A 21,765-nucleotide genomic window follows, 5' to 3' on the forward strand; every position below is an offset into this window, starting at 1 on the left:
ATTCCAGCCTCGGGTGACTGTCTGTGTGGAGTTTGCACAATCTCCCTGTGTCTGCGTGGGTTTTCTCGTTTTCTCCGGGTGCTCCGGTTTCCTCCCACAATCCAAAGATGTGCTGGTCAGGTGAATTGGCCATGCTAAAATTGCCCATATTGTCAGGTGCATTAGTCAGGGGTAAATGTAGGGGAATGGGTCTGGGTGGGTCGCTCTTCAGAGGGTCAGTGTGGACTTGTTGGGCTGAAGGGCCTGTTTCCATACTGTAGGCTTTCTAATTCTGACTGTTAGGGATGGGCAATAAATGCTGACCAGGCCACTAAAGCCCTCGTCCTGTAAGCGTATAAGAACCATGCCAGCGACATAGGCTTGTCTCAGGAACACACAGTGTTGGTCAAAGCTGCTGCACACTGAGATTCCCCGGTTGCCAGGAAGATTCGATGGCCAATGATGTGAGTGAGTGAGTGAGTGAGTGAGTGAGTGAGTGAGAGAGACACACTCATATCCATGGTTCCGTGCTGTGGTTGCTGCTCTACTCACTGACCCGAGCTGGGGGGAGCGGGGTGGAAGATCCAGGAGATGTGATCGCAAACTTCAGCAGGAGGAAAGCTTTCGCGAGGTGAATGTGGGTGCGAGATACAAGAAGGAACTCCAGAACCTCGGGCTAACGCAGCTGGAAGGCACAGCCTCCAGTGATGGAACCCAGCGGTTTGAGTTCTAGGATTGGAGGAGGACACAGAGCTCGAAGGTTCCTAAAGCTGCTTTCAGAGTGAAGGAAGATTGTTGATGGGTTTGATAGTAAGGATGGAAACTGAAGACATTGCCTGCAGTTCCATTATCCTCTGCAAGAGGAGGAGCCTGGGTATCTAATCGTCACACACAGCAAGCCAACCCGAACCCAGCAAGCCCCCACTCACTACCTCAAAAGGTACGATTTTAAATGGGAGATGTTGCAACAATGGATGTTCCTTAAGTAATTAGCACCGTCCCACATGAACATGGATAGGCAGAACCTGGTAACTTCCTTTCCAGCAGTATTAATGTATCACCCCATGAGAGTTGAACCAGGATAGTTAGGGCTGAAGTTCTACCCGCACGTCTCGGAATTTCTGGTATCCTGTCCATTCAACCGATTACTCCAGTGAGTCCCTTTTAAAACTGCAAGCGTGAATGCCATTTGCTAAAGACAGGGAGTACTGAAGTGTGGCAGAAACGAGCCATTTATAACAAAACTCTTGGCACCAACATGACTTACAAAAGCCTGGAGGCAGAGATAAGGAATGTTTCTTTTTATTATTACCTGAATTGTCTCGTCAAAATAAATTTGCTTAATATAAAAACTGCTGGGAGTCAGAAAATAGAAAGTTAAATTTACTCACATAGAATTAGGACATTTCTAAATATTTGGCGAGTTGCCATTGCTCCAGTAGGATGTATAAATTGCATTTTTGATAAATGCGTTATATGAACACAGTCACAGAATCATACAGCGTGGAAACAGACCTTCCAGTCCAACCAGTCCATGCTGAACACAATCCCAAACTAAACTAGTCCCACCTGCCTGCTCCTGGCCCATATCCCTCCAAACCTTTCAATTCATGTATTTACCCAAACATATTTTAAACATTGTAACTGTACCCACATCCACCACTTCCTCAGGAAGTTCATTCCACACGCAAACTGCCCTCTGGGTAAAAAAATTGCCTCATGTCTTTTTGAAAATCTCTCTCCTTTCACTTTAAAAATGTGTCCCCTGATCTTGAAATCCCCCACTCGAGGGAAAGGACAACTGCCATTAACCCTATCTGTACCCCTCAGGAGTTTATAAACCTCTATAAGATTAGATTAGATTCCCTACAGTGTGGAAACAGGACCTTCAGCTCAACCAATCCACACCGATCACCCCCACCCCCCCGAACAGTAACCCACCCAGACCCATTTCCCTCTGACTAATGCACCTAACACTATGGGCAATTTAGTATGGCCAATTCACCTGACCTGCTCACCTTTGGACTGTGGGAGGAAACCGGAGCACCCGGAGGAAACCCACGCAGATACGGGGAAAATGTGCAAACTCCACACAGATAAGGTCACCTCTCAACCTCCTACGCTCCAGTGAAAAAGTCCCAGCCTTTCTGTATAACTCAGACCTTCTATACTCGGCAACATGCTGGAAAATCTCTTCTGAACCCTCTCCAGCTTAATAATATCCTTCCTATTACTGGGGGACCTGAACTGGACCCACCGAAGATTTTTATGTACAGAAACAGTAGGACATTTATGGCCATAGTGAGGAGGCAGTTCTGTACTCAGCGGGTGGTGAATGTTTGGAATTCTTTACCCTAGAGGTTGCGGATGCTCGGTGATTGAGTATGTTCAAGACAGAGCTCAATAGATTTCTGGATATTAAAGACATCCGAGGGATAGGAGTTTGGGGTGGAAGATCAGCCATGATCTAGCTGAATGACTAACGAACTCAAAGGGCCGACTGGCTTAATCCTATTTCCCATCTTTCTACATATAAATCTATATAAATCAATAGAAACACAAATCAAAATTAAACTAGATTAAAAGCTCAATCTCAAGTTGTTATAGTTTAATTTTGTGAGTAAAGCCATCTTTAAAACAAACTTAAACTGAAGATGTATTGAATTAAGAAAATCATCCAGCTATCGATTCTCACAAAGAAAACAAAACGTTCTGAAGTACATTCAGAATAATCTATTGACTCCAATACATGAGAAACCACCATGGTCGCAGCCATCAATTCTGTTCCTTGAACCAAAGGCATTATGTATAGCCACAGTGTAGTCACATCAATGTAAAAGGCTTGTTTCGAGAGCCCGGTGATGTTTCTCTATGGATTTGCAAAGTGCAGCTTAATGGCTGCCTAATTTTTATCTCCACAGTAAAACCACAGCTCTTAAATCTTTTTGATTTAATTAGCTTTAGGTTATTTTTTAAAATCTTAATTCAATTGAAAGGGTTCTGGATTCACAATTAGGATTTTTAAAGGGTTGTGTGTAGCTCTGGAATCGATGGTACAGATCCCTGGCTCAAGTCTTATATTTAAGACTCACCCTGAACAAGATTCTTTGAGGCACTTGTTCTGGTCTTCTGGAAGCAAGGCATTTTCCGACTTTAAAGAATTGCCTCGTGACAAAACTGGTTTGTCCCCTTTCGGAGTTGGCACAACTGAACGGCAACATGCCTGTGGGGAGTGACACAGGCCTTCAGCTTAGACTAGCAGCATTCTCAACTGATATCAGTAATATAATCTTACGAATGAACCAAACCCTGGGACAGACTCAAATAAAAGGCACGATACTGCAAATCTGAGAACGCTGGAGAAACTTAGTAACTGAATGGAGGGAGGGAGAGTTAACGTTTCAAATCCGATATCATGGATTTGAATCATTGACCGTTCCTCTCTCCTCAGAGGAAGCTACACGTGCTGGATTCCTCCAGTAATTTTTTTGCTAATAAAGCAGATTGAGAAAAGCTCTGGTGAGAACTGTTGCCTCTGTGGTACAGGGTCACAGCAAGCTGAAGGTGCTGGTTTGATCTCCAATCCGGTCTAATGCAAAGAGAGCACAGCAGAACTTCGGTTGAGAGTGTGGTGCTGAAAAACCACAGCAGAAGCCCATGACAGACTTATGCCCGAAACGTCGATTCTCCTGCCCCTCGGATGCTACCTGACCTGCTGCGCTTTTCCAGCAACACACTCTAGACTCTGATCTCCAGCATCTGCAATCCTCACTTTCTCCACAGCGGGACTTTGACACAGATCTGGGGGAGGGATGGATGAGTGGGGGCCCAGTGAGACCGTCAACAGTGAGATCGACATCAAGCAAGATCCGGTTTGGACTCTCCTGATAGTGAGTCCGCCATGGTTAAATAGTCGATCATTGCCAATCACTTTGGTGTCACATGTGGAGATGGGCACCAAAGTTCATCAGTGACCACACCATGAGAGATATCCAGCCTCCAGCAGGGAATGTCATCTGGGCTGGGAATGGAGGACGGAGGGGCTGGGTGGCAACAGTTGTAAAATGTCGGTGTGAACATTACCACGCCATTCCACTGAAACAGAAGGCACTGGTCTAACTGCAGCTCTGAGGGAGGCTGCACTATCTGGGGTGGGGGAGTATTAAGATATCAGAAATATTTGTAACGTAGAAACTGGAGCAGGAAGTACAGCTCAGAATGGGCAGACTTTCCAGTGCTTCCCCTCGATTCCTGCTGTTCATGAGTTGGCGTCTGTGTCCATATCGGACTGGTTTTCTGTCTGTGGACTCTAGATTAGCCTGTTCTATTTGCCAGAAACTTTAGACACAGGAAGAGGTCATTCAGGCCCTTCAGCCTATTCCAGCATTCACATCTTAACTTCAACTTGGATCTGTAAACTTTCCATAAAGGGGTCTCTTTAACTTGTTCTGGCCTCCCCTATCACATGGAAGACTCACTTAATTCCCGAGGCAATTCCCATCAGTACTTTTTGCAAAATGCCTCAGTAAGAAAACCTTTTAAATATCCTGATCTCATGGGACTATAACCATTGTTTACCAGTACTTCAATCTCTACTTTCCTGGTATCTTCCCAATTTAGTTGCTACTATGGTCCATCCAACTCTGATAAGTCCTTCTTCAGACACAATATCTAACCTAATGGACAGGAAAGGTGTACAGATATGTCAAACCAACCAAGTCAAGTCAATGATGTGCATTGGGCCTAGCAAGGCAGGCTTTTGCCTTGAACCAATATGGCGGATTAGTGATTGTCAACCTTTCAGGATTTACCCTGAAATCTCGAAGATGTCAAAACCTCCCAGGAGAATGATCACACATGCACTGAAGAAAAAAAGTAACAGTGCTTTTTTTCCCAAAATACTCTGCTATCAATTATAAAAATCCTGGGCATGCGGTAAAAGGACCGACTAACAGACAGTCGAGAATCATCCAATTGAGTGCTTGGTTTAAAATTGGTCAAGGATGGGCTGGGCAATGAGAGGATGGACCTATTGAACAGCCAATGGCGGGAATGTGGGACAGGTGGTCATGTTACAAAATGTCCACGAATATCATAAAATCACTCAACCCTCCGAAGAGCATCCCACCCAGACTCAACCCCCCACCCTATCTCTATAACCACACATTTACATCCCTGGACACCGAAGGGCAATTTTAGCATGGCTAATCCACCAGACCTACACATCTTTGAACTGTGGGAGGGAACTGGAGCACGCGCAGGAAACCCCCGCACACATGGAGACAATGTGCAAACACCACACAGAAGTCATCCGAGGGTTGAACTGAACCTGGGTCTGTGCTGAGGCAGCAGTGCTAACCACTGAGCCACCCCAATATGTTAAGTCATAATTCAGTGCTGGGTGGGTTAGGTTAACATTGAGGCATTGTTGGTTATAATGCTATTTTAATCAATCACTGATAAGATCGCATTTAAATACTTAAACAATTCATGCTTTAAATCTTCATACTATCAGTTGTTAAACCATATTATGCTTTTGACTGTATGTGACAGAGGGGGAGGTCAAACTCGTTAAATGGTTTTGGAACATCCCTCAGCACTGAGTGTTTGTTAATAACTGCAAGTGCAGCATTGTAAAGCTCCCAAGGTCAATCCTACTCTTTCAGTTCTGGCCCATTGACCTGTAAGACAGCAGTTACTGACCGAATGAGAAGATTGGAAACTGCCCCAGAGAAAGCAGCTTGTGTTATTAAACCCAGTATCTATTCTGTTACTAGGTAACCTCATGTCTGGCTTTGCACAAACATATTGCAAAGCAAAAAGAAGCTCTTAGCTTGGTGAGAGAGAGACAGACAACCGAGCAAGGTGGTTACAATGGTTTCTACTTCTCTCGCATCCCTTATAACCTGCAACGATCCCAAAGCACTTTGGAATCGATTAAATACATTAGTGGTCACTGTTAAACGTAATAAATGTAGCAGTTAACTCACACAAACAATATCTGTTTATGCAAAAGATGTTTGAGAGATTAATATTCAACAAGTCACATGAGAGAGCTTCCCTGAGGTTCTTTGAAGTGACATCATAGGGTTTTTCACATCCACCAGTTGGAGCCGGGGTTTAACATCTCAAATAATTAATTTCTGGCAGGCACCACATCGTCAGTACTGCTCTGTTTTCCATCCTGGATTGGGAGCATAAAATACGGGAATGGAATTTGAACGCACCACCTTCTGGCTCCAAGGAGAGATGGAGGCAGAGAGTGAAGTTGGCTATCGTTGGAGAATGACAGATCTAGGCCTGCTGATTTCAGCTCCCCTTCTCCACTCCCCACCCAACGCCCAGTGGCTTAGAGGCAGGGAAAACAAGCGAGTGGGTGGGTTCCCCATAACACATCATCTAACTGTGGTCGGGGGTTTGAGAATGATCACTCACTATCCAGCCAGACAGACTGCTCGGGAAAGAAGGAGCAGTTACTGCAGATACTGGAATCTGTACTCAAAACAAAATGTGTTGGAAATCGAGCAAGCTAACGTTTCAAGTCTAGACAAATCCTTGGATGAAGAGTCATCGAGACTCGAAACGTTAGCTTGCTTTCTCTCCACGGATGCTGCCTGACCCACCGTGATCTCCAACATATAGAATCCCTACAGTGTGGAAACAGGCCCTTCGGCCCAACGGGTCCACACTGACCCTCTGAAGAGTAACCCACCCTCCTACTCTACATCTACCCCTGACTAATGCACCTAACCTACACATCCCTGAACACTATGGGCAATTTAGCATGGCCAATTCACCTAACCTGCACATGTTTTGACTGTGGGAGGAAACTGGAGCACCCAGAGGAAACCCATGCAGATACAGGGAGAATGTGCAAACTCCACACAGTCGCCCGAGGCTGGAATCGAACCCGGGTCCCTGGCACTGTGAGGCAGTAGTACTAACCACTGAGCCACTGTACCGCCTTATAGGACAAGCGTTGACAAACGCACACGTGTGAAACCCAACGTTCAAATCCAAATGACGCACCTGGTCAGTGAAGGGATTGAACACACAACCTTGACATTATTAGCACCACGCTCTAACCATCTGAGCTAACCAACTTACTAAAGCTATTAGTCAGTGTTTCCTGATGATTGTTTCATCATCATCATTAGACTCCTATTTCCAGATTGTGGAAATTTCGCCATGGGGGTATTTGAAACTGGGTCCCCACAACATTACCTGGGTCGCTGGATTAATAGTCTAATAATAATACTTCCAGACTAATGCCTCCCCATTTTGTTCTCTGTGCTAGGGAAAGAATACAGAACTTCATTTGTCAGGATCGGCTGCAGAATTTGGAACCATTGACCCTGAAGAGGTGTAGGGGACGGAGTGGATAGGAAGAAACTGTTCCCACTTCTAAAAGAATTGGGAATCGGGGTGGTGGGGGGACACAGATTTCAAGTGTACTACAACAGAAGCAAACGTGAAGTTACAAAAAATCATTTTCACTCTGAGTCATGAGGGTCTACGATGCATTGCTTGAAAAAGTGTGGTGCAGGCAGGTTCAATGGAGACATTCAAGACGGCATTGAATAAGTGGATAGAAACACACAGGGGCACAGGGAAAAGGCATGAGACAGGCACGAAGTCAAAATGCTGAGAGTGTAGACATCACTGACTGCACAGGAACAATTCTCTGATTTTATGAATACAGCAAATTTACTCAAAAGACAAAAACAAAGTCTTTCAGAAAATCATCACCTGTTATTATAAAGCTTGCCTGATTGCACATTAACTCCCTAACTAGTTTGGTCTCCACTGACCAGCACTTCAAATGTTGGCTGTTGTTCAGTTCCGAGCTTTTTTGCCTGAGGAGTGATGGTGCCATGCCTGTGAAGTGGCACTAACGACAAAGTGAACATTCCAGCACAGCACTGTGGGCATGCTGTACTGTCAGGCTGGTCATCTTTCGGATGAAATGTCGAATTAAAGTGACCCCTTCCAACTCCATTTTGATTTCGCCCTTTCCTGCTTTGCATTGCTTTCAGCGGGCACTTGCACATAAATTATTCAGTTGAGAAACTCCAGGGATTTACTGGCAGTGGTTAATAGAGAAAAAAAGATACCATGGGTAATGAGAGGGAAACAAAAACTGTTCAGTTGTATGTGTAAGAGTACATCTGGATCATAGAATCCCACCCCACCCTGTAACCCTATATTTTCCATGGCTAACCCACCTAAGCCTGCACATCTCTGGACACTACAGGTAATTTTGCATGGCTAATCTACCCTAACCTGCACATCATTGAACTGTGGGAGGAAACCAAAGCACCCTGATGAAACCCATGCAGACACAGGGAGAACGTGCAGACTCTACACAGACAGTCGCCTGAGGCTGGAATCAAGCCCAGGTCCCTGGCACTGTGAGGCAGCCGTGCTAACCACTGAGCCACTATGTCACCCAATAGATAAATAAAGAAATCAAAGGAATGGAAGCGCTCGGATGAATGTAAAAGATCTATCAGCATTAATTTGAAGAAAAGCAGAGAGCTCTCTGCAGTTATCCAGGCCAATATTCATTCCTTTGGATCAACATCACACATTAACTGATCATTTTTATACTGCTGTTTGTGGGAGCTTGCTGTGCACAAATTAACAACCATAGTTTCTACATCACCACAATGACTACAGTTCAATTGTACTCCATTGGCTGTATAGTGTTGGGAGACATCCTGTGGTCATGAAAGGCGCTGTATAAATGCATATCCTTGTTTCATTGCATGGGCTAAGGGTGATTTTGAGAGGTTAGGAAATCTGGTGTAGCTCTTCATGAGATGGCCTTATTCTTTAATGTTGATCCCTCAAGGGAGATGGGTAGGAAATACTGTAACTCTTTCAGGAAGGACAGGCTGGATCAAACCTTTGATTGTTATGCTTCACATTCTCAAAATGCTGTCAACACTCCTTTGAATCACGTTCCTGCTTTGACAGACACAGCATTTTGCAAACCAGGAGACTACTCTGGTCTCAAAACATTACAATATCAATAATAAAAGTAACAGATACAAATTTAATTCAAGACTTTCAAAAATATTGAAATGTTTGCACACAGAGTTATTTAAGTCAGTAGCTGGTGGTTCGTGATCACTCTCTATTTTTAAAACTGATAAGATCAGTGTTAAGTTGTTAAACATGGCTGGTCTACAGCTGTCCCTCATTTACCCAGTAGCCAGCACTTTATTGATCAGTTTGTTGAAGTCAAGAGATAGCAAATATGAACTGGGATTGGGTAATTCAACCTTTCAATCTGTCCATGCTAGCATATCAGAAAAGGAACAAAGATTTGAACGTTTCCTCCAATATCCAGATCAATCCCCCACATCAAACTAACTACATAAGTCAGCAAATATGAGGGTCTTGTGGTTCAGCAGCAGCGTCCTTTCCTCTTGGCCAGGGGGTCCAAGGTTCAAGTCCCAACTAGTCCTGAGGTGTGTTCAAGCTCATTGAAATAGACTGTTCTTGAGGTGCAGTGATAGTGACCCTACTTCTGGGACAGAAAACCCAAGTTTGAGTCCACAGGTGTGTTGTAACACATCTGAACAGGTTGGTTAAAATAAAATCTACAAATGTCAGCATTAGAGTAAAGGGCCCTTGTGTTGTACCGGGCAGCATAGTGGCTCAGTGGTTAGCACTACTGCGTCATTCCAGCCTCGGGCGACTGTCTGTGCAGAGTTTGCACATTCTCCCTGTGTCTGCAAGGGTTTCCTCCCATAGTCCAAAGATGTGCAGGTTCGGGTGGATTGGCCAAGCTAAATTGCCCCATAGTGTCCAGGGATGTGCAGGCTAGGTGGGTTAGCCATGGGAAATACAGGGTTATAGGCATAGGGAGAGGGGTGGGTCTGGGTGGGATGCTCTTCGGAGGGTTGTTGTGGATTTGAAGAATTGAATGGCCTGTTTCCACACTGTAGGGATTCTATTCTTGTACTGATAGCTAAAGTCACATTGTGTACTATAACTGCAAGTAAAAGAGATGATGCCATAATATGAGCATCAATATGTTTTTGTATTTATTCTTGAAATGTGGGCATTGTTGGGCAAGGTCAACAGCATTTGATGCCCATCCCTAGTTGCCCTTAGTACCAATTAAGTGCCAAACACTTGGCTGAGGGACGTTCTGGAGTCGCATGTAGACCAGATCATGTCAAGATAGCAAATTTCCTTCCCTAAAATAGCGGACACGAACAAACAGGCTTGTTTTAGACAATTGACGGTGAGCAGCTTTTGCTTTCATGTTTAAATGAGTTTTAAATTTCACCAGCTGCCACCTGTGAGCAGCGTGCATCTGGGTCCCCATCACCAGTACGCCACCGTCTCACCCAATACACAATGCTGTTGTGAACAGTAACAGATTGCATACATTCCAAAATAGAACAGAAAAGAATCCCTACAGTGTGGAATTAGGCCATTTGACCCATCGACTCCACACCAACCATCACAACAGCATTCCACCCAGACCGACCCTATCCCCGTAATCCTGCATTTCCCATGGCTAACCCGCACATCTGTGGACTGTGGGAGGAAACCTGAGCACCCGGAGGAAACCCATGCAGACACAGGGAGAATGTGCAAACTCCACACAGGCAGTCGCCGGAGGCTGGAATCGAACTCGGGTCCCTGGCACTGTGAAGCAGCAGTGCTAACCACTGAGCCACCATGCTGCCCCAATATTGAATGCACTCATATAACAACAAAGGCCTTCCAACTGCGATTTCTGAAGACAAACCATACGGAGCTGAAGAGTGCAGTCTTCGGAATACAGTTTTGATTTCAGAAATCGCATGTTCCATTAAACTTACACTTCAAAGGCCACTTTTCACCAGAGTAAATTTTTGAAACCAGTTCTCGACCAATGTTTTAGAGGGAGCTGAAAATGTGTTGCTGGAAAAGCGCAGCAGGTCAGGCAGCATCCAAGGGGCAGGAGAATCGACGTTTTCTCAGGAATTCCACTCAACACCCTGCATGGTATGTGGTAATCTCAGTAACTTCAAACTGGAATCTCTCTTCCTTGTTTTTTTTTATGAATTCCGAACCCATATCCATCTCTTCTATAACTATGGTTCAACTGCTCACATAGCAACAGTACTCAATTTGTCTCAAACCTGTTCTCAAAAACCTGACAACAACAAGTTTAAGCCTTCTGGCCAACAATAATCGAGGCCATGCTTTCCCGGATATTTTTGATTAATTTCCCTCACTGCATCAGCACTGGTAATGAATGAATGAACTGCAATTTGCCAGTACTGGCCCCTTTGTAGAGAGTTATTACCAATGACAACTGGGCACATAGCCAGAAGCATCAGAGAACAGGAGAGTCACAAACCAGTTAAACAAAAAGCACGCAGCAAAACATAATCTCATTTATTCCAGCAGTGAGCTGCTCACTTGAAGGAGCCAGGTTTTGTATTTCAGGCCTATGCAAGACAACAGCTCCTTCCCACAGCCATCGCCCACCTCCCCTCCCTTTCACTGCATACACTCAGCTTTACGAGTGTTTAAGAAGTGAGTCAGCCCGGATTTTGCACACCCGCCCATCGACAAGGACAATAACAGGTTTATTTTCTGGGCGGATGGATGGGGCCTCCGCACATTGTCTGCTGTTACTTCCTGGATTCCAGTCACACTGGACGGCCGACACCTGAAACGCTGGAGTGCTTTCTGCAGTCACATGGCTGCAGTGTAAATCCTGCAAATGGCAGGATCGTAGCAGCCGCAGATTGTGACAAATAGCACAAGGGTTCTGCCAAGACCCACCAGGTGTGCAAACAGTCAAGTGGCACCCTGCACTGCTGCCGAGACTGTCATAGGGACAAACCTCCGACTGATTACCGTCATACAGTAGCTTCACTGCTATTCTGTTGTTGAACGTACCCCATTCATCAAAGACATGCCTTAGAAACAGAGCTGGGGAGACTCCTGACAACATAGTCTTCATGGACCTTTTGACCACCACTACCCCTTGATTTCCAAACCCCACTACCTCATCACCTTTTAACTTTATTTCTCTGGTTTATACTGTCAAAAACTGTAATTTAGAACTTTTAGCTTTTTTTCCCCTTAATTCTCTACTTTAGTACCTAAGATTTGTAAATAGGTGGCTTACACATCGCTACAGGCAATTTAGCATGGCCAATCCACCTAACGTGCATATCTTTGGACTATGGGAGGAAACCGGAGCACCCGGAGGAATCCCACGCAGACACGGGGAGAATGTGCAAACTCCACACAGACACTCAGAGTCATAGAGACGTACAGCACAGAAACAGATCCTTTGGTCCAAATCGTCCATGCTGACCAGATATCCTAACCTAATCTAGTCCTATTTGCCAACACTTGGCCCATATCCCTCCAAACCCTTCCTATTCATATACCCATCTACATGCCTTTTAAATGTAACTGTACTGGCCTCCACCACTTCCCTCTGGCAGCTCATTCCATTCACACACCACGCTCTGTATGAAAAGATTGCCCGTTAGGTCACTTTTATATCTTTCCCCTCTCACCCTAAACCCATGCCCTATAGTTCTGGACTCCCCAACCGTGGGGAAAATACCTTGTTTATTTATCTTATCCATGCCCCTCATAATTTTGTAAACCTCTATAAGGTCACCCCTCAGCCTCCGACGCTCCAGGGAAAACAGCCCCAGACTATTCAGCCTCTCCCTGTAGCTCAGATCCTCCAACCCTGGCAACATCCTTGTAAATCTTTTCTGAACCCTTTCAAGTTTCACAACATCTTTACAAAAGTAAGGAGACCAGAATTGCTTGCAATATTTTCTGAATTTAATTCCTCTCTGAAACATTCGTTCAGACCTCTGGAATACGAGTCCAGCAGCATAACCAGAATACACCAAATCTCGGGTTGCAGTGACCGTTCTAAGTCCCATTCCGAAATCAGAGAAACAAAACCTAATGGGACACACCCAAGAGTGCTGACTGACTTTTGGATATTAAAATCAGGCTCCCTTTACCCTCACAAGTATATGTAAAACCTCTGACAGGCATTGCCAGAAAACACAGCGAACCCTCCCAAAATGCAAATCCCTAATAAATATCTGAGAAAAAAAACTCACTACAAAAAAAAATGCAGAGCTGATGGCACTTTCGTATTTAAAGAAAGGAGTTCTTAGGTCTGTTTTGGTCGGGCTGTCCCTGTCTCTGAACCAGGAGCACCTGGGTTCAAGTCCCACCTGTTCCAGAGGTGTGCCATAACAGGTTGATTAAAATATTTACAAAGGAGAGCTCTTGTGTTACAGTCCCTGCCTCTGGGCCAGAAGTTCAAGTCCCACCTCTCTCAGAAATGTATCATAGCATGTTTGAACAGGCTGATTAAAAAAATAACTACACTATCAAAGCAACTGTACACTCTTCTATCAACCTCCCAGTACAGAGGAACCTCAACTATCTGAAGGGCACGGGCGGGAAGTATTTCATTCGGTTAATCAAATTCCAGATAATCGAATTGCTGGAAAACATAGTTAGCCGAGCATCGGGACCTTGCGATCTTGCCGGATATTCCGATATTCAGGTAATCGAATGCCGGATAATCGAGGTTCCTCTGTATTTAATAACAGTGTTTGTCACTAATTATAAAAGTGTTTTTGTATCATAGTGGGGTAGGGCCCTGTCTCTGGGCCAGCACATCCAGGTTCAAGATCCATCCACCATGAGACACATTAATTAAAAACACTGCGTTTATTGTTTTTTTAAAAAAGATCTGAGTTCTTCATTTGGTGGTGGAATTATTTCAAAAACAGGAACAGAGTTCTTCCTCAGTGAGGTTCGGTATCTGGACAGAGAAAGACTCCAGACAGGAAAGGTGGAAACTGATGTTTGTCGTAAATCGTAGATTTGCATTAAGCTTTTTGTCACTCTTTTGCTGCCAAATTCGTTACATCAGTATCAGCGTGTGATAGGATTAAACTTCAAACAGAATAAATTTATTGCAAACATACCCATATTTGTAGCTTCACCCTCTTCTCGTTTCTGTAGACAGTTTTCACTTTGAAGTCAATACCGACTGTGCTGACAAAGGCAGATGTGAATGAGTCATCGGCATACCGAAACAGAAATGAGGTCTTGCCAACACTGCTGTTGCCAATGATCAGCAACTTGAACATGTAGTCAAAATTCTGATCCGCAGCATCTTTCTGCACTTGTTTGGTATCATTCGCTGAGGCCATCTACCAGGAACAGAGACAAGACAAAAAAGGTTTTTAAATCAGTGTCTGTAACAAGGCTGGTTCCTTTTCAACAACAACTAAATCAGAAATTGCTGGAAAAGCTCAGCAGGTCTGGCAGCATCCTTGGAGAGAAAGCAGAATTAACATTTCAGGTCTGGTGACCCTTGAGTCAGAGAGATGCACAGCACGGAAACAGACCCTTCGGTCCAACTGCCGACCAGAAATCCAAACTTAATCTAAACCCATTTGCCAGCACTTGGCCCATATCCCTCTAAACACTTCCTATTCATATAGCCATCCAGATACCTCTTAAATGATGGAACTATACCAGCCTCCACCACTTCCTCTGGCAGCTCATTCCATAAACACACCACCTTCTGTATGAAAAAGTCGTCCTTTAGGTCCCCTTTATATTTAGATTAGATTAGATTACTTACAGTGTGGAAACAGGCCCTTCGGCCCAACAAGTCCACACCGACACGCCGAAGCGCAACCCACCCATACCCCTACATTTACCCCTTACCTAACACTACGGGCAATTTAGCATGGCCAATTCACCTGACCTGCACATCTTTGGACTGTGGGAGGAAACCGGAACACCCGGAGGAAACCCACGCAGACACGGGGAGAATGTGCAAACTCCACACAGTCAGTCATATGAGGCGGGAATTGAACCCAGGTCTCTGGCGCTGTGAGGCAGCAGTGCTAATCACTGTGCCACCGTGCCGCCCACAATTTTGCATTTGCTTTAGTTTAGAAATTAATGTATGAGGTTAATTCTACTTTACCTTTCAATATAGCCTTTTTTTTATCATGACCCCCTCTCACCCTAAACCTATGCCCCCTAGTTCTGGACTCCCCCACCCCAGGGAAAAGAATTGGTCTATTTATCCTATCCATGCCCCTCATGATTTTATAAACTTCTATTAGATCACCCCTCAACCTCCGATGCTCCAGAGAAAACAGCCCCAGCCTATTCAACCTCTCCCTATAGCTCAAACCCTCCAACCCTGGCAATATCCTGTACTTGATGTTCTGACCAATAAAGGAAAGCATACCAAACGCCTTCTTCACTATCCTATCTACCTCCGACTCCACTTTCAAGGAGCTATGAACCTGCACTCCAAGGTCTCTTTGTTCAGCTACATTCCCTAAGACCTTCCCATTAAGTGTATAAGTCCTGCCCTGATTTGCTTTTCCAAAATGCAGCATCTCACATTTATCTAAATTAAACTCCAACTGCCACTCCACGGCCCATTGGTCCACCTGACCAAGACCCTGTTGTAATCTGAATGTCAGAGAGAGCTGTGCAGATCAGGCAGGCTTCAAGGCTGGTTGGAATGGTTCAGGTTAATATCATGGGAATATTTATCCTGATGCTCAGGTTAAAGCTGAAAGGACATGAGTTTAGATCCCACCACTGTAGTGGAACTTGTAGAATACTGCATTCATTTTTGGTTTGTTATGCTTCCCTTTATTGCTCAGTGTACGGAGTATAGGAGTTGGAAGGTGATGTTGCAGCTGTAGAGTACATTGGTTAGGCCACTTTTGGAATACTGCGTACAATTCTGGTCTCTCTCCTATAGGAAAGGTGTTGTCAAACTTGGAAGGACTCAGAAAAGATTTACAAGAATATTGCCAGGGTTGGGGAGTTTGAGCTATAGGCAGTGGCTGAACAGGCTGGGGCTGTTTCCCATGGAGCTTCGGAGGCTGAGGGGGGGCCTTATAGAGGTTTATAAAATCATGAGGGGCATAGATGGGCGGCACGGTGGCACAGTGGTTAGCACTGCTGCCTCACAGCGCCAGAGACCCGGGTTCAATTCCCGACTCAGGCGACTGACTGTGTGGAGTTTGCACGTTCTCCCCGTGTCTGCGTGGGTTTCCTCCGGGTGCTCCGGTTTCCTCCCACAGTCCAAAGATGTGCAGGTCAGGTGAATTGGCCATGCTAAATTGCCCGTAGTGTTAGGTAAGGGGTAAATGTAGGGGTATGGGTGGGTTGCGCTTCGGCGGGGCGGTGTGGACTTGTTGGGCCGAAGGGCCTGTTTCCACACTGTAAGTAATCTAATAGATAGGATAAATTGACAAGGCCTTTTCCCTGGGGTAGGGGGAGTCCAGAACTAAGGGGCATAGGTTTAGGGTGAGAGGGGAAAGATATAAAAGAGACCTAAGGGGCAACTTTTTCACATAGAGGGTGGTTTGTGTATGGAATGAGCTGCCAGAGGAAATGATGGAGCCTGGTATAGTTCCACCATTTAAAAGGTATCTGGATGGCTATATGAATAGGAAGGGTTTAGAGGGATATGGGCCAAGTGCTGACAAATGGGTTTAGATTAAGTTTGAATATCTGGTCAGCATGGGCGAGTTGGACCGAAGGGTCTGTTTCGGTGCTGTGCATCTCTCTGACTGGGAAGAAGCAACCAAGCTGACAAGCGGCCAGTTTTTAAATATAAAAGGGAAGAAAGTATTTTGCTCGTAAAATCATTAATCCTGCCGTCAGCATTTAGCCATTCCAGCAGTGGAAGGGAACAAGCTGGTTTAAGGGTTGAGATCGTGGGGTCTCTGCAAGAACAACAGCTAGAGATTCGGAGATGCCGGTGTTGGACTGGGGTGTACAAAGTTAAAAATCAGAAAACTAGTGTGCTTCCAATTAAACCTGTTGGACTATAACCTGGTGTTGTGTGATTTTTAGCTAGAGATTCAGCAGCAACTGCACAACATTAGGTTCTGCATCACTCAGTCTGTCCACAGAGGAGCTACACAGCTCCATTTAGGTCACACACTACACCCAGGTGTGCTCCTCCTAGGTGGAACAAGAATACATCCATACACGTTACAGAAACTATGAACCTTCAAGATCGAATATTAGGTCAAGGGTGGGGGTAGGAGGTTTCAGCCTCAGGAATGCAAAATTTACAAAGAATAACAGAACCAACAGCACGTAAATAACAAGTACAACTTACCTAGCACCCCATATCTAATAAAACCTCCTGAGTTGTTTAAAATTCCTGATGAAGGGCTTTTGCCCGAAACGTCGATTTTCCTGCTCCTCAGATGCTGCCTGAGCTGCTGTGTTTTTCCAGCCCCACACTCTCAACTCTAATCACCAGCATCTGCAGTCCTCACTTTCGCTCAATATAAAACCAAGTCTGACACCAAGCCACAGACTGGGACAGATGACCATAGATTTGGTCCGAGGTAGGACTGGTCTGAAGAGGAGGAAAGTGAGCTATGGAGGTGATGCGTGTGTTGGGAATGGTCAGGTCCCAAGGTAAGGTAGGGATGGACAAAGGTTTCAGCAGCCGTTGTGCTGAGTTGGGGCAAAAGGGCAGAGATGAAAACATGGCGGCTTTAGCGAGGGTAAGAAGAAGAAACAGGCAATTTGGCTGGATACCAATGTTTGTATTCTGTACGAGCATCTGTTTCTATCTGCAGCACTATGGCTATTTCTGGACACCATGCTTTGGGAGGATGCCAAGACATCACTGGGTGTGTCATGAAGACTTACTCGAACATTCCAGGGCTAATTGCTAGGAAGTGATTGAAGAAACGTGGTGGACCTCCCTACAGCAGAGAAACCGAAAGGAGAGATTTAACAGAGGTGGCTAATACTTATCAGGACAGAAGATTCCATTGGGAGAACAATCAATAACTTGAGTGCACAAATTTAAAATAATTGGCAAAATGTGGGGACGTGAACACATCTTTTACAAAGTGCGTTGTTATGATCTAAAATTCATAGTCATAGAGTCATACAGCATGGAAACAGGCTCTTGGGTCTAATCGGTCCATGCCAACCGTAATCCCAAACTAAATAGTCCCACCTGCCTGCTCCTGACCCATATCCCTCCAAACCTTCCCTATTAATGAACTTATCCAAATGTTGTAACTGTACCCACTTCCACCACTTTCTCAGGAAGTTCACTGCACATGCAAACGTCTGCGTAAAAATGATCTCCCACTCATGTCTGTTTGAAAATCACTCTCCTCTCACCTTAAAATTGTGCTCCATTCTCTTGAAACCCCCAACTCCAGGGACAAAGACAGGAGCTATAGGACACAAGCAGGGAGAGGGACTAAATGGGCCCTCTTTCGCTGAGCTGACGCAGGGAGGGCTCTTGTTGTGTGGTGGTAGTGTCTCTACCTCTGAGGCAAGAGACCTAGGTTCAAGTCCCTCCTGGTTGAGAAGTGCATTATAACATCATTGAACAAGTTGATTTGAAATGTCTCGAACTACTACGATGGGCTGAATAGTCTGCTTTGTGCTATATCGTTCCAACGCTTTAATGACTGCATCACCCCGGCTGCCCTCTATGCTGCTACCATTTCCTTTCAAACACACCAAGTGGGTCTCTTCCTCCCCCAGTGTCCCCACCTCTTGGATGGAAGGTCTAGGTTCACTTGTTCCATTGAGGGGGCATCTTAATATCTGAACAGAGTGTTTAAAATATTTTTAGCGTGCACCAATGCTCTCCATTTTGATTACTCAACCAGTCTCGATGCAAAAGATCATCCTTCACTATTCTTTAGCGAGTCAGTATAAGTGACAATCTTATACTTACGTCCCTTGTCAGGGAGTTGGAAACTATTTCTCCACACTCAAATTTTTATTCTTCTCTGGTGGGGGCAGGGGGGATGGGAGTGTCGCTGGTCGAGGCCAGCGCTTGTGCCCCATCTCCGATCGCCCCTAGAATTGAGAGCCATGCTCAGAGTCAACTGTGGTACTGAAGGTCTGGAGTCAAATGTAGGCCACAGTCAGAGATAGAAATCTGTCATTCTTAAAAAGTACACAGAAGAATTAGGATGGTGTCTATTACTAGGACTAGCGTCACATTTCTACTAATGGCCTAAATATTAATATCGCTAGATATTAATCCAGAAACCCAGGTAATGCTCTGGGGACCCAGGGTTCAAATACCACCTTGGCAGATGTTGGAATTTGAACTCAATAAAACATCTGGAATTAACAGTCTAATGATAACCATATTGATTATCCAAAAATCTTCCACTAATGTCCTTCAGGGAAGGAAAGCTGCCGTCCTTACCCTGGTCTGATCTACATGTGACTCCAGACCAACAATGATGTTATCAACTCTTAACTGTCCTCTGGGCAATTAGAGATGGGTACTAAGTGTTGGCCTAGCCAATGGCACCCACTCCTTGTGAACGAGTTAAAAGAAATATATTTAAGTACATCAGCGGCTCTAGGGGGATTCGAACCAGCTACCCCCGTACATTCACTTGGGCCATTCGAACAACATTATCATCACATTGTCTCCCTGACCTTGCTTTGTCGCAAACTTCTTCTTCATTTTAAACTGATGGGTCTTCTTCCGATTAGGAAATAGAGGCCACTGAACCTTGAATGAAATGCAGCTTTTGCAAAAGAGGGAAAATGAATGATAGATTGAGTCATTGCTGGACTCATGTTGATTCTTAAAGCAGCCAGTGCTCTCTGTGGCTGATTTCCCTCCGAGAAATCAGCTTCATCTCTTGAAATATTGGTTTTTGTTAATTCAATACAGAATAGGAACAGGCTCTTCGACCCACCAATTCTAATCCTTATTGAGACCCGCTACTTGCTGCGCTTATGCCATTTCAATCCCCTGTTCACCTCCCATTCATGCGTCTATCAAGATATGCCTTAAATATTGCTAATGTGCCTGCTTCCACCAGCTCCACTGACAGTGTATTCTGGGCACCTACCACCTTCTGTGGGAAAAACTCTCTCTCCTTAAACTTCACCCCCTCTCACCTTGAACCTCTGCCCTCTTTTGTACGCTTCATCTGACGAAGGAGCAGCGTTCTGAAAGCTTGTGATTTCAAATAAACCTGTTGGACTATAACCTGGTGTCATGTGACTTCTGACAGTCCAACACCAGCACTTTCACCTCTTGTAGTTGACCTTTCCGACCTGGGGAGAAAAATGCCTCTGACTGTCCAAAGAGTGATCTGATCTTGTCACACCTGATTGGTCGGTGGACCACGATAACAGAGGGTTGACGGTTGGCTGGTTTCCTTCAACTGATATCCATCAGAACTCCTGCTCCCCCAAAGAAATTCTCTGATAAAGATCATCCTGTATTCCCAACAGCACACTTCCAGCAGCACAGCACACCGGACACGGAGTGTCCGAGGGAAAACGTGAAAATAAAAACAACCTTGTAGGCGTAGGGTCAGAGATCTACAGAAAAAAGACCCATCAGCCCGTCATGTCTGTACCTAACTATTCCATCCCTTAGACCATTGTCTCGTCTGCTCTCTCTGACACAGTTACACAGCCCAGCTTTATTCCTTGCACTGATCACTCATGTTTCAAGGTGGTTTTTGAGAAAAGATGTCTATCAAGGACTGAGTGGAAGTGAGCATTCTGGGCGCTTCAAAATTCAAACCAGTATTGGTCCTTTAAAATGGCTTTGTGACTGACAGGAAATTTAAACAATATTTTTTAGACACGACAAGCTATGGGGAGCGATGCTGCTGAATTTACACAGGAAAGTGCAACGCTGGCTTCATTCCCAGCTTCTAGATTAGTGGTGCTGGAAGAGCACAGCAGCTCAGGCAGCATCCAAGGAGCAGTAAAATCGACGTTTCGGGCAAAAGCCCTTCATCAGGAATAAAAAGCTATCGACTTCAGCCAGTCCACCCCACCACCCCGGGATTGTGCAAATTATCCACGCCCCGCCAGGGAAAAGCACAGGCTTGCATATATGTCATTATATGTCATGATTTGGAGACGCCGGTATTGGACCGGTGGGGGGTGGGGAAGTATAAAGTTAAAAATCATACAACACCAAGTTACATTCCAACAGGTTTATTTGGAAGCACTAGCTTTCGGAGCGCCGCTCCTTCATCAGGTGGTTGTGGAGCATTGATGAAAGTTTGGGGGGGGGGGGGGGGTGGAGCTCACCACCACCAAGCCCACTCAATCCAAACAAAGCCAAAACTGGAACTACCCATTCAGATTGGGAGCTCCTGTTAAATTGGCCAAGGCATAATCCACACTTCAGTGCACACTCCTGCCCTCATTTCCACACCCACCATCAAAGTACCCTCTTGAGAGCCTTATTCAAGTCAGAAACAGCCATTCGGTCAAAAATCCTGGAACTCCCTATCCAGTAGCACTGTGGACGTTCTTCCACCCCCCGGGGTTTGCAGCAGTTCAGAAACATAAGAACAAGAGTAAGCTATTCAGCCCCTCAAACCTATCCCACCATTCAGTCGATATCATGGCTGATCTGTGGCCTTGTTCCACAAACCTGCCCCAATATTTTGACTTTACAAAGTTTTCTTTCTCTCAGATTTAAAATGAACTGATCCTGGCATCCATTGCCGCTTGTGGAAGAGAATTCCAAACCTCTCCCAGCCTTCCGAACATCTCTCCTGAATGGTCTGGCCCTCATTCCCAGACCAAGTGCCCAGCCAGTGGAAATAGTTTATCTTTATCTCCCCTGTGTTTTCCTGTTAATATCATCTTGAATACTTTGACCAGATCATCCCTCTAACCTTCTAAATTCTAGAGAAAAACAGAACTAATTTGTATCATCTCTCCTCATAACTT

At 45.1% G+C, this 21,765-nt stretch overlaps 1 protein-coding gene across 1 annotated transcript in view; it reads right to left on the reverse strand.

Moving 5' to 3' along the window:
- Nucleotides 1-21,765, reverse strand: part of rab3da (RAB3D, member RAS oncogene family, a) — a 50,452-nt gene that overhangs the window by 13,313 nt on the left and 15,374 nt on the right. Inside the window, exon 2 of the mRNA XM_043694932.1 lies at nucleotides 13,980-14,207. Coding sequence (XP_043550867.1) covers nucleotides 13,980-14,207 — 228 coding nt within the window. The remainder of the gene's footprint in view (nucleotides 1-13,979; nucleotides 14,208-21,765) is intronic.

Source organism: Chiloscyllium plagiosum, chromosome 8 (genome assembly GCF_004010195.1).
Source record: "Chiloscyllium plagiosum isolate BGI_BamShark_2017 chromosome 8, ASM401019v2, whole genome shotgun sequence".
In the NCBI taxonomy this organism is placed as follows: Eukaryota; Metazoa; Chordata; class Chondrichthyes; order Orectolobiformes; family Hemiscylliidae; genus Chiloscyllium; species Chiloscyllium plagiosum.